The sequence below is a fragment of the Artemia franciscana genome, chromosome 6 (assembly GCF_032884065.1).
Source record: "Artemia franciscana chromosome 6, ASM3288406v1, whole genome shotgun sequence".
Classification (NCBI taxonomy): Eukaryota; Metazoa; Arthropoda; class Branchiopoda; order Anostraca; family Artemiidae; genus Artemia; species Artemia franciscana.
The window spans coordinates 9,320,239-9,333,194 of record NC_088868.1 but is presented as its reverse complement, the minus strand read 5'-3'; the positions used below and the strand labels follow the sequence as shown (position 1 = coordinate 9,333,194).

Here is a 12,956-nt window from a genome sequence, read left to right as displayed (position 1 = left end):
CACGCAAAAACAGCGGTTGAGCTCAACCACACCGAGTGGTTGAGCTCAAACAGTCTCTTTGGTTGACGCGAAAAAAGGCCTTTAAGAAACTCATTTATCGACAGCATGAAAAAATATAGGGTGCGTTTCTTTACTTGTCCGATTATTAATCTGATTAATCCAAGCGTTTCTTTAGACACATATGACGTCAGAGGTTAGTCGGATTATCCCCACAAACGCTCAAGATTACTTGTCCGTGGGCTGGCACTTTATAACCCCCAAATAAAAAGATTATTTGAGGATTGTGACGTCAGACGACCATGTGCATGTGACTCACCTGTTGATAAGCTATGGGTTTTGTAGATAAGCTATGTTTATAGTGGAGTAGTATGATTAATAATTCTAAGGAAGCCTATCAAGTCCCTTGGGAAGAGGGTGGGATTCAAGTTCTATTTGCAATTGAACTGTCTATTGAGTTTGTAAGTTCAGTTCAGAAATTTCAGATGGAATAGGCTATAGGCATACTGACAAGACTTATAAAATTATATGCAGAGAGCATAGTAATACAGTTATATTGGAGATTACTTCAGATTTAGGATGTAAGTAGCATAATCTTGTCTGTGCTTATAAAATATTAAGGTTTTCTAGAGAGCTAGGCCTAGCTTTCAAAGGCTAGTAGGCTAGGCTCTGAGGCACAGAACAAAGGTTTTTTATCAGTTAGAAAGGTGTGTTATTAGGAATAGAGCTTGGGAAAGCACATTTCCTACTACCATTGTTTCTTACCAATTGAACTGTCTATTGAGTTTGTAAGTTCAGTTCAGAAATTTCAGATGGAATATAGGCATACTGACAAGACTTATAAAATCATATGCAGAGAGGATACTAATACAGTTATATTGGAGATTACTTCAGATTTAGGAGTTTGTAAGCAGCATAATCTTGTCTGTGCTTATAAAATATTAAGGTTTTCTGGAGAGCTAGGCCTAGCTTTCAAAGGCTAGTAGGCTAGGCTCTGATGCACAGAACAAAGGTTTCTTATCAGTTAGAAAGGTGTGTTATTAGGAATAGAGCTTGGGAATGCACATTTCCTATTACCATTGTTTCTTATTTTACCCTAAATTTTCAATTTAAACAATCTCAATTTTAGATGTATTTTTTCCCTCTACTCATTACTTTTCCTAATCTCTCTCTAAGATAACAAAAAGTAGCTTTTCTAATAGTTTAATCTATTTAATATTTTATGATTAAATCACTAATCGGACAGCTAAGAAATAGCCTAGACTTAGACCTACATTTAGAATTAATTTCATCCTGAATCCTAATATAGACCTATCATTTGTTTGTATCAGAGAACTTAAACTGCTCCCCCCTAATCTATATATATATATTTATATGTATATATATATATATATATATATATATATATATATATATATATATATATATATATATATATATATATATATATATATTATTGTTTTTTTTATGTATTGTGCTGTTGCGTTGGTGATTTCTCTTTTCATGATATATATATATATATATATATATATATATATATATATATATATATATATATATATATATATATATATATATGGTAAAATTCTAGTTGTTTGATGACTTTTTGCTATCTTGAAAAGGGGTTAGATTAGGTTAGGAAAATGAAACATTCTGGGATGAGTCTACAGGCTAAAGCATATCCCAGGAAGATATTTTAAAGTACCCACCTCCACTCCTTCTCCCTCTAGAGGGCCCTGAAATTTGCCTACATGACAGGTCTATACCTATTGAAATTTTGACTAAAAAACATTTTACCTTAATCTTCAGTTACCAGTTGCTTTTTCTCTGCCTTTAGTTCTGAAAATGCAATCCCTGTTATTTGAGTAGAGTTCTGAGCTAAAATTTTATGATTAAATCACTAATGGGACAGCTATGAAATAGCCTAGACATAGACCTACATTTAGAATTAATTTCATCCTGAATCCTAATATAGACCTATAATTTGTTTGTATCAGAGAACTTCAACTGCTCCCCCTTAATCTATATATATATATATATATATATATATATATATATATATATATATATATATATATATATATATATATATATATATATATATATATATATATATATATATATATATATATATATATATATGGTAAAATTCTAGTTAACTGACTTCTTCTTATCTCAGAAAGGGTTTAGGTTAGGAAAATGAATCTTTCAGGGATGGGTCTACAGGCTAAAGTATGTCCCGGGAAGGTATTTTAAAGTACCCACCTCCACTCCTTCTCCCTCTAGAGGGCCCTGAAATTTGCCTACATGAACCTGTTGAAATTTTGACAAAACAACATTTTACCTTAATTTTCAATTATTAGTTGCCTTTTCTCTGCCTTTCGTTCTGAAAATGCAATTCCTGTTATTTGAGTAGAATTTTGGGCCATATCAATTTTTTTTTTCAAAATTCAGGAAATGTGTTTGCATATCTTTAAAACCTTATAAAATGGAACTGAGCAAAGTTATGAAGCTGAAAACAATTTTGTGGTATTTCAATTAAGCAGAAGATCTATTTTGCAAGGTTTCACTTTTATAACACACATATTTTGAAGGTCATCAAAGGTCAGGGCCCTCTAGAAGGAGAAGGAGTGGAGGTAGGTACTTCAAAATACCTTCCCGGGACATACTTTAACTTGTAGACCCATCCCTGAAAGTTTTGTTTTCCTAACCTAACCCCTTTCTGAGATAGAAAGAAGTCAATCAACTAGAATTTTATCCATCAGTTTTGTTGAAATAACCACAATGGGTTGTCCTCATAATTCTCATTTCTTTTTTTCTAGCATCTTTTGAAAGATGGCCAATGGCTGATGTTGTCTCTTGGGGAGTAGATTTAAGTCTATATCCGATTTCAAATAAATTTTGTACAGATCAATTTACTCCAAGTTCATCTTATGCTGACACAGTTCAAGAAATACCTGCTGTTGAAGAACCTGCTTCAGATGTATCATTTGGTAATTAGTTCAAAATTTGTTTTTGTTAAATTAGCCTGCTCTTGCTACCATGGTTTTTCAAAAATACAAGTAAATATTTTAAATTCTTGTTTTCTCTTTTTGTATGCTTTTCTCCTATTTAAATTTTGTGGTTGCTATTTTGAACATCAATTTTTTTTCTTTATGGCTATCGGTTATAAAATCATTTCCTGAACCAGTATGATTAATTTGTGTATAGCCTGAAGTTTTCTATAAATGTTTTAATGAATTTTGTTTTCTTTATTTCGTATCTCTGTCTGTAAAATACTTATAAATAATATATACATTACATTCTCTGTTGATTGTATCTTAGGGAAGAAAATTAGTAATACTGCTAGAAATATTGGTGAAAAAGCTAAATGTTAAATAGAGAGGAGAAAGGGCTTGTACAAGTATTTCCCAAGTGATAAATTAAGAGGGGATAGTCAATCTGGACTTGTTCCCATAGAAAAGAGCAAGGCCAAAGGTAAATAAATTTTTGAGAAAACGAGAAGCCTCATTCTAGGATGTCAGAATTTTGTCCCATTTTTCGGGGGTTCGAGTCATATTTTTGTTGGATTTCGGACAAGCACAGTGAAACCTCATTCATTTTGATCCACGCTTAAGCGCTTTCTTTATGAGCTTTGTGTTGAATGCCAGAAGCTTCCAGGCGTGTTCGTTTCCTGCCCTTTTACTAGAAGTAACAACAGAATAGAAAAAGCTTGAGTGTACAATGACAGAAAATATTGTGAGAAATTAAAAATGGAACAGTATGCCATTCTAACATTTATTTTTGGAGTATCTTAATAGACTTTGAGTGGTTGATAACTTGCCAGACGCTTCTTAAATGTTGCAATTGGTAGAAGATAGTCTTGAGCATATTCAATGCAGTTTTTGCTGGTATTCGAAGGTGAACTTGTATCCAGAACAGTTCTCAAGCAGACTCACTTCACCCACTAGTTTGGTAAGGGGATTTCCTCTATTTGAAAGCAATATAGGAATATAACCATCATTCTTGTAGCAAATTCCTTTAATTTGCTTGGGTAATTAAGAAAAGTATTTAATTTTTACCTATAAAACGCAATGTTGTATTCAAGTGCTATAAACCCTAATGGACAATAATTAAAATTTTGTTGTTAAAGTTTGTTATACTTTGTTTTGATGTTAAGTGGTTAAGTGTTTTTCTGTTTATAAGACTTGGTGAAGAAAAATCCGAATATTTGGCCTGGGGTTTTCAAATTGTGAACGCTGGAAGTAAATGGTGGGAAAAAATGCAGTTCTGGATGTCTAATTTAAAGATAACTTGAATCTAATTTAAAGATTCCAGTGTTAGAACAATCAGCTAGTTCTCTGTGCCTATTGTGTATTGTTTTCTAAAGTATGGATTATAAACTTTTTTTTTTTTTTTGACGTTTTCCAGGAATACTCAGCTGGTTCCATTTAAATGTGGTTCACATTTCTGATAGTGTAAGGGTATTAAAAAAATAAGCCGAATTTTGTAATTGTTTTCTATTACAATGGATCTTTCTGTATACAATAATTTCCATAATTACAATATATTTTCAATATAACCTTCTTCAGTGTCAAATAACTTCTTTATGTGATGCTTCCTTCCTTTACACTATTTTTAGGGAAATCTAGACATCCCCTCAACCTTCTAAAAAGTCCACAAGTAAATCTCCTTCACAGTCATAGAAAACGGTTACCAATGCCTTGGTGACAAAAATTTCACGTATTTTTTTTAATATACCTCGTACTATTGCATTTTGTGGTACTAGGAAGGTAATTTAAAGATTAACTGCATGCTATACAGGAACCAGCAAACATAGGTTCTTCAGTAGCTTCATGACATGGTCACTATTGGACAGTTTGAGCAGCTTGTACACTAAAAGGTATAGGACTGCTTGAGTCTCAGCTATGGTAAAAAGAATGTAGTATGGTAGAATTTTGGGACAGCAGTAACAAGGCAGTCTTTATCAACTACTTGAATAAGCAAGTTAGTTGGTACAACAGTGTTTAGATTTTTCCATGGACTTTCAAGGATTGTTCAATTATGGTTTCTTTTATATTAACCTGAAAATCCTGACGGGTACTGTTCTTTGGTTTATTAACCTGGTAACTTAAATGCTATCCCAATCTGGTCTCTTTTTCGGTGTTATGAAGGTCCCTAACTCCCTAATTTGGGCCATTGCTGACTACAACCTCCCGATTTCCCCATGAATGTCTATTTTTGAACATTCTTATTTTTTGCAGCTAATGATAAAAAGTCTTGGCCAAGGCAGCATATTGAGACACTGGTTGCCCTTTATCAAGAGCAGGAGGAAGCATCGAAACCAGTGAATTCTGTCTTCTGGAGTAGAGTCTCTGCTTCTTTCTTAGAAGATGGAATACATTACTCTTCAGCACAATGCCAAACAAAAATGAAAAACCTGAAAAGGCAGTACAGGGATCAAAAAGACAAGGCAGGAAGGAGTGGAGCAGGGAAAGTAGTCTGGGAGCATTTTGAATTAATGAAAGGGTTGATGGCCCCTAAGCCAGAGGGCACTGATGCAATAACTACATCGAATAGGGGGAGTTTGAGAACCCCTGGTAACTTTGCATCACAATCAAGCCCAGTGCCAGAAGCAAGTGTAGGCAGTAAAGATGCAGAGCCTAAGAGGGCCAACAAACGGCGATGTTTTAGCAACGCAGAAGGATTTCAACAACTCAGTAATGATGCCAATTTACGGCATGAGGAACGATTACGATTTGAACAGAAAGTTCATCAAGAAAGAATGAAAGTTCATCAAGACAAAATGAAAGTAAAGCTTGAATTACTTGAAGTGAAAAAAGAAGCATTAAAAACAGTGAAAAAAATATTTGAAAAAATTGAATAGTTGTTGATTTCTTAAATTTAACTTTTATTTGAATTTACTTTTTTCTTTATTAAATTTGTAATGTTCCCTTTTTCCAGTATTTCTTTCTCACAAGGGGAAAAAGTGTCGTTATTGTGTTTTGACATGCCTATGAGGGTTGGTTCTAGGCATTTATCCTCTTCCCCAAAGAAAATAACCCCCTGCAAAAATTATGGTTTTCCAAATTTGAGATTTTTTTTTTTTTTAAGTTGAGAAAAGCTAAGGAAATTGGAAAAAAAAAGGAATTTACGCACAATATGTATGTGAAAAAAATAAACCGCAATCCAATTTTTGTTGAAAAGACTCATGTGAATCTGCAATTTTTGGCAGTAGCAGGTGGCAAAAAAAAAAAAACACCGAAAAGTTTAATAGGGTTTAGATTTTGCTTGAAAGCATAGTTGGCTTTTGGGAACAAAATATTCTAATTGTTTAAGTTTCATGGGCGAAAGCGTTGTCAAATTCTATGAGTAGTTTTTCTTATCTTCGAAGTGTAAAACTAACAAAGTTCGCTATTATTATAAATAAACAAGAGTTAAAAGCTCATATGGCACTTTTGACGAGACCAAGAGCTCATATGATATTAGCTCTAGCAAAATTCTAAGAACCAATACATTGATTTAAAAGGAAAATCAGAGGCTTAATGCTGGTCGGGATTTAAAATAATAGCTATGAGACACAATATCCTTCCAAACATCAAATTTCATTAAGATCCGATCACCCGTTCGTAAGTTAAAAATACCTTATTTTTCTAATTTTTCCAATTAAAAAATTATTGCCCGACAATTTGATTTCAGTGAAAGGAATTATTCCCAAACATTTTCTTCCCGCTGAAAATTCTATAGACAATCCCTTCACCCCCCTCCTCCCCTGGAGAAAAGTTCCTCGCGAAATATGTCCGTAGGTTTCTGAATTAAAAAACTTAAAAGGCACTTAAACTTCTACAATATGGTTCTCTGTTTTTTTTTTTTTTTAGTTTGGGAGGGATATACCTCACTGGGTAACGCATCGAAAACGGGAAATTGATATCTTATTCCATATGATTTCTGGGAATATTTCGGGTCTACGCTGTTATTATGAAAGTAATTATCTTCAAATAAATTTCAAGAGAAAATTCCACTTTACTCTTGATTAATATTAGATTGTGATACAATTAATTATGCTAACAAATGTTTAAACATAGAAAGTAACCTACTAATAAGTAAAAAACGGTAACTATTTATTTTAAAAATTACAAAAGTCTTGCAATGCGGTCCCTTTTTGCTCTGGCAGTGACTGTGGAATTATAGATGTTATTTCCTGAATTAATTGTAGCAGCTCCGCCTGAGCTCAGCTCTTCTGAATTTTCAAAATGGAGATCATTCTCGTCAATGCAAAAATTATGCAAGGTACATGCTGCAATTACTGATTTGGAAATAAATGCAAGGTCAGGGGAATCAAAAAACCTAAGTCTTCTAAAACGACACTTTAATATTCCAATCGCCCTTTCAACAGACATTCTTGTAGAAGACAGTTTAAAGTTGTACCTAACCTGATATCTGGTTAGGTTACCCGTATCTCTATATGGTGTTAGTAACCGGTCAGAAAGTGGGTACGCTGCATCGCCGATTAAATGGCTATCCTCGGGAAAAAATAAAGTACTATTTTGTAGGTCAGTACAAATTTCTGAATGCCGAAAAACACGGGCATCATGCATGGACCCTGGCTGCCCTACATAACAGTCAGTAAATTTCAGGTTATGTTGGCACACAACCTGCAATTGGAGAGAGTGAAACCCCTTTCTGTTGATATATGTTCCCGAAGAATGTTGAGGGGTTCTGATTGGGATGTGGGTTCCATCTATAGCACCAAGAACCCCTGGAAAGCCAGCAGTAGAACTATTGGCAGAAATTATGTTTTGTGCTTCTGTAGCCCCTGGCCACTTTATTGTTGTTGATGCCATTTCGTAAATGGCGTCAATTGTTCTTCTTATGACTTTGAACACTGTTTTCTTACACACACCGAAGCGACATCCAACGGACCTGTAGGACTCTGGGGTTGCCAGAATCCATAGAGTTATGAGGAGCATCTTGTTGGGTGAGCATCTTGATGTTGGTCTTGTCTGATTCTGTAGCTTTATGTTAATTTTTCCTAAGAGAAGATCGAAAGTACTTCTATGAAGTCTAAAATGAGTTTTAAAATCATAATCCTGCATTCTCTCTGTGACTATTTCTTCATATCCTGCTACCTTTGGTACATTTCGTCTCGATACGGTTGAAACTCTTGTCTAAAAAGGGGAAAAAAAATTATTAGGAAGTATTTTGAAGCAATGGATAAACACTGATTATGAAACCGAGAAGACATTATTTCTGAATTGTTTGATTTCGCCATTGTTATGAAGAAGAGCCTATTGTTCTGAAACCGAGCTGGAAAAATTCCAACTGGTATTAGATTCAAATTAAATTACAAAATGATTTTCACATTTAATTACTTTTAGAAATTTGACTTAATAAGGCATTCATAAAATACCCTATGGTACGCAAAAAGTACAGTTTGTGGTTGTTTTCCCATTCTTTAAAATTAAGATGTCAAAAAAGGGTTATATTAACCCCCCCCCCCTCCTGTAATGTTTGTCCGACTCGTAAAAACGTAGCAAAATTGAATATAAACTAATTTTTGATGAGTTATCTGAAAAAGTTCCCCCTCCCCACCAAAAAAAATTGTATTTTCTATGGGTAGAGGGAAGTATTTCCCGTTGGGCCGGGGGGGGGGTATATATATAACCCCCCGTTGGGTGGGGGGAGGGAAGCATATATATATATATATATATATATATATATATATATATATATATATATATATATATATATATATATATATATATATATATATATATATATATATATATATATATAAGTTGTCTGTGTGTGTGTGTCTGTCGAGTGACGTCATGTTTGTGTGTCGACTGACGTCATGTTTTCGACTGACGAAATTACAGATCGGGACACAAATGACGACCGGGACACCGGCACATAGGGAATATAAATGACGACCGGGACACTCAAAGAGAAAGCGACCGGGACACAAGGAATGTTCGATTAGCAATCACCATCAACAAAGCACCGGGACACAAATTTTCGACCGGGACACAGGGAGTATAAATGACGACCAGGACATAAGTAAAAAAAAACTAAAAAAACTAAAAAAAAAAGGTAAAAACTACAAAAAAACTAAAAATAAAAAACAAACTAAAAACTAATAAAAAAAACTAAAAAAGCTAAAAAACTAAAAAAAACTAAAAAAGAAAAAAAAAGAAAAAAGGAAAAAAATGAAAAATAAAGGAGAAAAACAAAATTAAAAAAAATAAAAAGAAAAAAAAATAAAAAGAAAAAAGAAAAAAACTAAAAAAACTAAAAAAAAAGTAAAAACCAAAAAACAAAACTAAAAAGAAAAAAAGGGGAAAAATACAAAAATTTATTTCATCATATACCATTTCAAAAACGAATGTGTATACAGACCGGGACACCGGGATACAAATGACGACCGGGACACAGGTAATATAAATGACACAGGGACACAACTACAACGGGGACGCCGGGGGGCACAGGGGGATATATAAATGACGACGGGGACACAGGGAATGTTCTATTAGCAATCACCATCAACAAAGCTCAAGGGCAATCATTAGAATCATGAGGTATAGATCTGAATACGGTTTGTTTTCCCATGGACCATTATATGTTGCATGTTCAAGAGTCGCTAAACCTGACAATCTATTTATATGCACAGACAATGGGACAGCAAAGAATGTTGTATATTCGCAAGTTTTACGTAGTTAAAAACATATATATATATATATATATATATATATATATATATATATATATATATATATATATATATATATATATATATATATATATATATATATATATATATATATATATATATATATATATATATATATATATATATATGTATATATATATATATATATATATATATATATATATATATATATATATATATATATATATATATATATATATATATATATATATATATATATATATATATATATATATATATATATATATATATATAAATCTATATAAATCTATATATATATATATATATATATATATATATATATATATATATATATACATATATATATATATATATATATATATATATATATATATATATATATATATATATATATATATATATATATATATATATATATATATATATATATATATATATATATATATATATATATATATATTCACAGGTGGGACATAGGGACACAACTACAATGGCGCGTAACTAATATGGCGCGTAACGACTTACGCGGACGGGGGTGCGAAGCGCCCCCACCAACTAGGTATATATATATACTATATATATATATATATATATATATATATATATATATATATATATATATATATATATATATATATATATATATATATATTATGTCTCCTGTCTATGATGTCGTGGCATCAGCTGAAGCCAGTGAAATCAATTTAATGCATTTGTAAATTAAGTCGTAATAGCACGCACATAGTCAACAGTTTTGAGTAAGGGAAGGAAATCCTCCGACTAAGAAAAAGGAATTCTCAAACAATTAACATATGCAGTTTCCGCATTGATTGTATTGGTTAGTCCCAGAGATTGATTGCATGCAAAAACGTCAAACAAAACAATTTGCTTCCTCATGACAGTTGCTTAATTATGTAATATGCACACAAAAACTGATAAATCATAACATTGAAATACCGTTAAAATACTTGGCTCATTCAGCTCTTCCTCATCTTGATATAATTCATTTTCTGAGTCAGTAGACTCGTCATCCGAGTCAAAAATTTCATTAACCAAAATCAGTGCTGAAATAAGATTTCTCGGCGCCGTCTGGGACATTTTGGGAGAGGTTCTACCTAAAATAAAGTAGAAAACTGAGCAATTAGAATAGTGAAACAAAACAGGGGAAAATCACATCTAAACGAATAAATTTTAAAAAGCACGTTTGTTTTCAATAAAAATAAGGAGGCAAGTTTTTCAGCACTTCTACAAAAGCTTCTAATTCTAATTAAATGGCCTTTAAGTTTTCTTAAAGAAAATTTGGAAAGAATTGGGACCAAAGGTCAAAATTTAATGTAAAGAATGAGGCATCGAGAAGGGGCTAACCATTCATATACGAAATTTGGGTTTGTTGTAAGTTTTAGCGTTGCTACTTATTTTCAGTTCAAAAAGCTTGGTTTTTAGGTGTTTTTTTTTTTTTTTTTATCTGAGCTTGAAACCTCTGCATTAGTGTTCTCTGATACAGTGAATCTGATGGTGTGATTTTAAATACGAGTGTAAGATTTATTAAGTCTTACGGAACGTTTTTCCCTTATTTGATAATCAGGCTAATTTCCCCAGGCCTGTGCCGTTTGAAGGTTAATATTAAACATAATAAGTATTATTTATTTTAAATTTGTATAAAAAATTAAGTCTTTTGTTGTAACTACTGTTAATTTTTGTTTTGTGCAATTGGGCCGAGTCGCTCCGTACTTACAGTTAGTTAAATTAAAACAAAATTATTTTTTTGAAAGTAAGGAGCAACATTAAACATCAAAATGAACGAAAATTATTATCGATATGAAGGTTTGCCCCCTCCTCAATACCTTACTCTTTATGCTAAAGTTTGTCCCAATTTTTGAAGTACGGCAACTGAAACACGGAGGCAGTTTAATTAGAATAGGAATTTTTTTTTTACTATTAATAACTTTAGCGTTAACATCAAGGTATTGACAGGGGGCAATCCTTCATATGCGAATAAATATGCCAAAATTAATATACATTTTTCATTACTTTTTCATGTACAGTACCCAAAATTCAAAGCTGCATTAGTTGAAAAATATTTATAAATTAAATAAAAGAACAAGTTTTTCAAACTGAAAGTAAGGAGCGACATTGTTACTTAAAACGAATAGAAATTATTCCGTATATAAAAAAAGTTTTCCCTCTAAAGCCTCATTCTTTATGCTAAAGTTTGACTCTGTGACCCAACTCTACTTTTTAAAACAATGAAAACAGACTTTAGCATAAGGAGTGACGTGTTGAGGAAGGGGCAACCTCTTTTATGTACGGAATTGTTTCTGTTCTTTTCAAGTTTTAATATCGCTCCTTACTTTCAGTTAAAAAAAAAACTTGTTTTTTATTTAGTGACAGAAAGGAAATGTGGCGTTTATCCTTATTTAAAGATCAACTAGCACGCAACTAGCCTCCTTCCAGTGTCCCCTTTTTCTTCTGAAGACATCCGAATGAAATTCTGAGATGGGCGTTTGATTCACGCTAAAAAAAAAACTTTAGAAAAACATCAAATGTAAAATTAATATTTAATCGTCTCGATTTCTGGGCAATACTGTTATTATGGAAGTAAAGAGAAATATTAGGCGCTAAAATGAGCAGAGTTTATTCTTTATAGGAGGGAGACTCCCCTTTCCATCCCCAACTCCACCTCGCAGAAACTTCGGAGGGTGCTCACTACATCAGAATTTCAGAGCTCTAATCCTTTTCAAAGAAGTCGAAAGTGATTGAAGACCAACCACCTGCGATGGGGGAAGGGTCTGTTGAGGGGGATACTCAGTTTATTACCACGAACTATGAAAACAAATTTTGAACTAGCTAAAAAGCAACTAATAATAATCGGTAACATAATATAACAGTTTCGTAACAACAACAGCAGAAAAGTAACTAAAACATAAACAGCTGTGCTGAAGTAGAATCTCCCCCCCCCCAAAAAAAGGCTATATTACCTGGTATTTGTAACTTAGGATGTACACAATAAAAATTTTACTTACTGCTGCCTCTAAAGATCTGTTAAGGCCTTTTTTCGCGTCAACCAAAGAGACTGTTTGAGCTCAACCACTCGGTGTGGTTGAGCTCAACCGCTGTTTTTGCGTGAAACAGTGACAAACCAGGTTGTCATGAAAAGTGATTTTGCGTGAAACAATTGACTGGTTGAACTCTAATTTAACCAGAACTGTCATTGTTTTTAACCGTAGGGTTCTACCATTCATAATTGTTGGTTGATCTTTTCAGGCGT

The 12,956-nt window shown here is 32.6% G+C and overlaps 2 protein-coding genes across 9 annotated transcripts; one reads left to right on the top strand and one right to left on the bottom strand.

The window, feature by feature from the left end:
- Positions 1 to 211: 211 nt before the first annotated feature.
- Positions 212 to 5,934, top strand: LOC136028009 (uncharacterized). Of its 8 annotated transcripts, none has more exons than XM_065705554.1 (3): positions 212 to 303; positions 2,820 to 2,990; positions 5,241 to 5,934. In XM_065705554.1, the coding sequence occupies exons 1-3, from the start codon at positions 300 to 302 to the stop codon at positions 5,861 to 5,863; spliced, it is 798 nt and encodes a 265-aa protein (XP_065561626.1). In that variant the 5' UTR covers positions 212 to 299; the 3' UTR covers positions 5,864 to 5,934. The 8 variants fall into 8 exon arrangements, with proteins under 8 accessions (XP_065561626.1, XP_065561625.1, XP_065561628.1 ...); XM_065705553.1 differs by having other exon boundaries at positions 260 to 333; XM_065705556.1 differs by having other exon boundaries at positions 299 to 318.
- A 1,146-nt stretch (positions 5,935 to 7,080) lies between these two features.
- On the bottom strand, positions 7,081 to 12,728 carry LOC136028008 (putative nuclease HARBI1). The gene is made up of 3 exons (XM_065705549.1): positions 12,712 to 12,728; positions 10,646 to 10,803; positions 7,081 to 8,144 (listed from the first exon to the last, which is right to left on the bottom strand). The coding sequence occupies exons 2-3, from the start codon at positions 10,784 to 10,786 to the stop codon at positions 7,110 to 7,112; spliced, it is 1,176 nt and encodes a 391-aa protein (XP_065561621.1). The 5' UTR covers positions 10,787 to 10,803; positions 12,712 to 12,728; the 3' UTR covers positions 7,081 to 7,109.
- Positions 12,729 to 12,956: the final 228 nt, after the last annotated feature.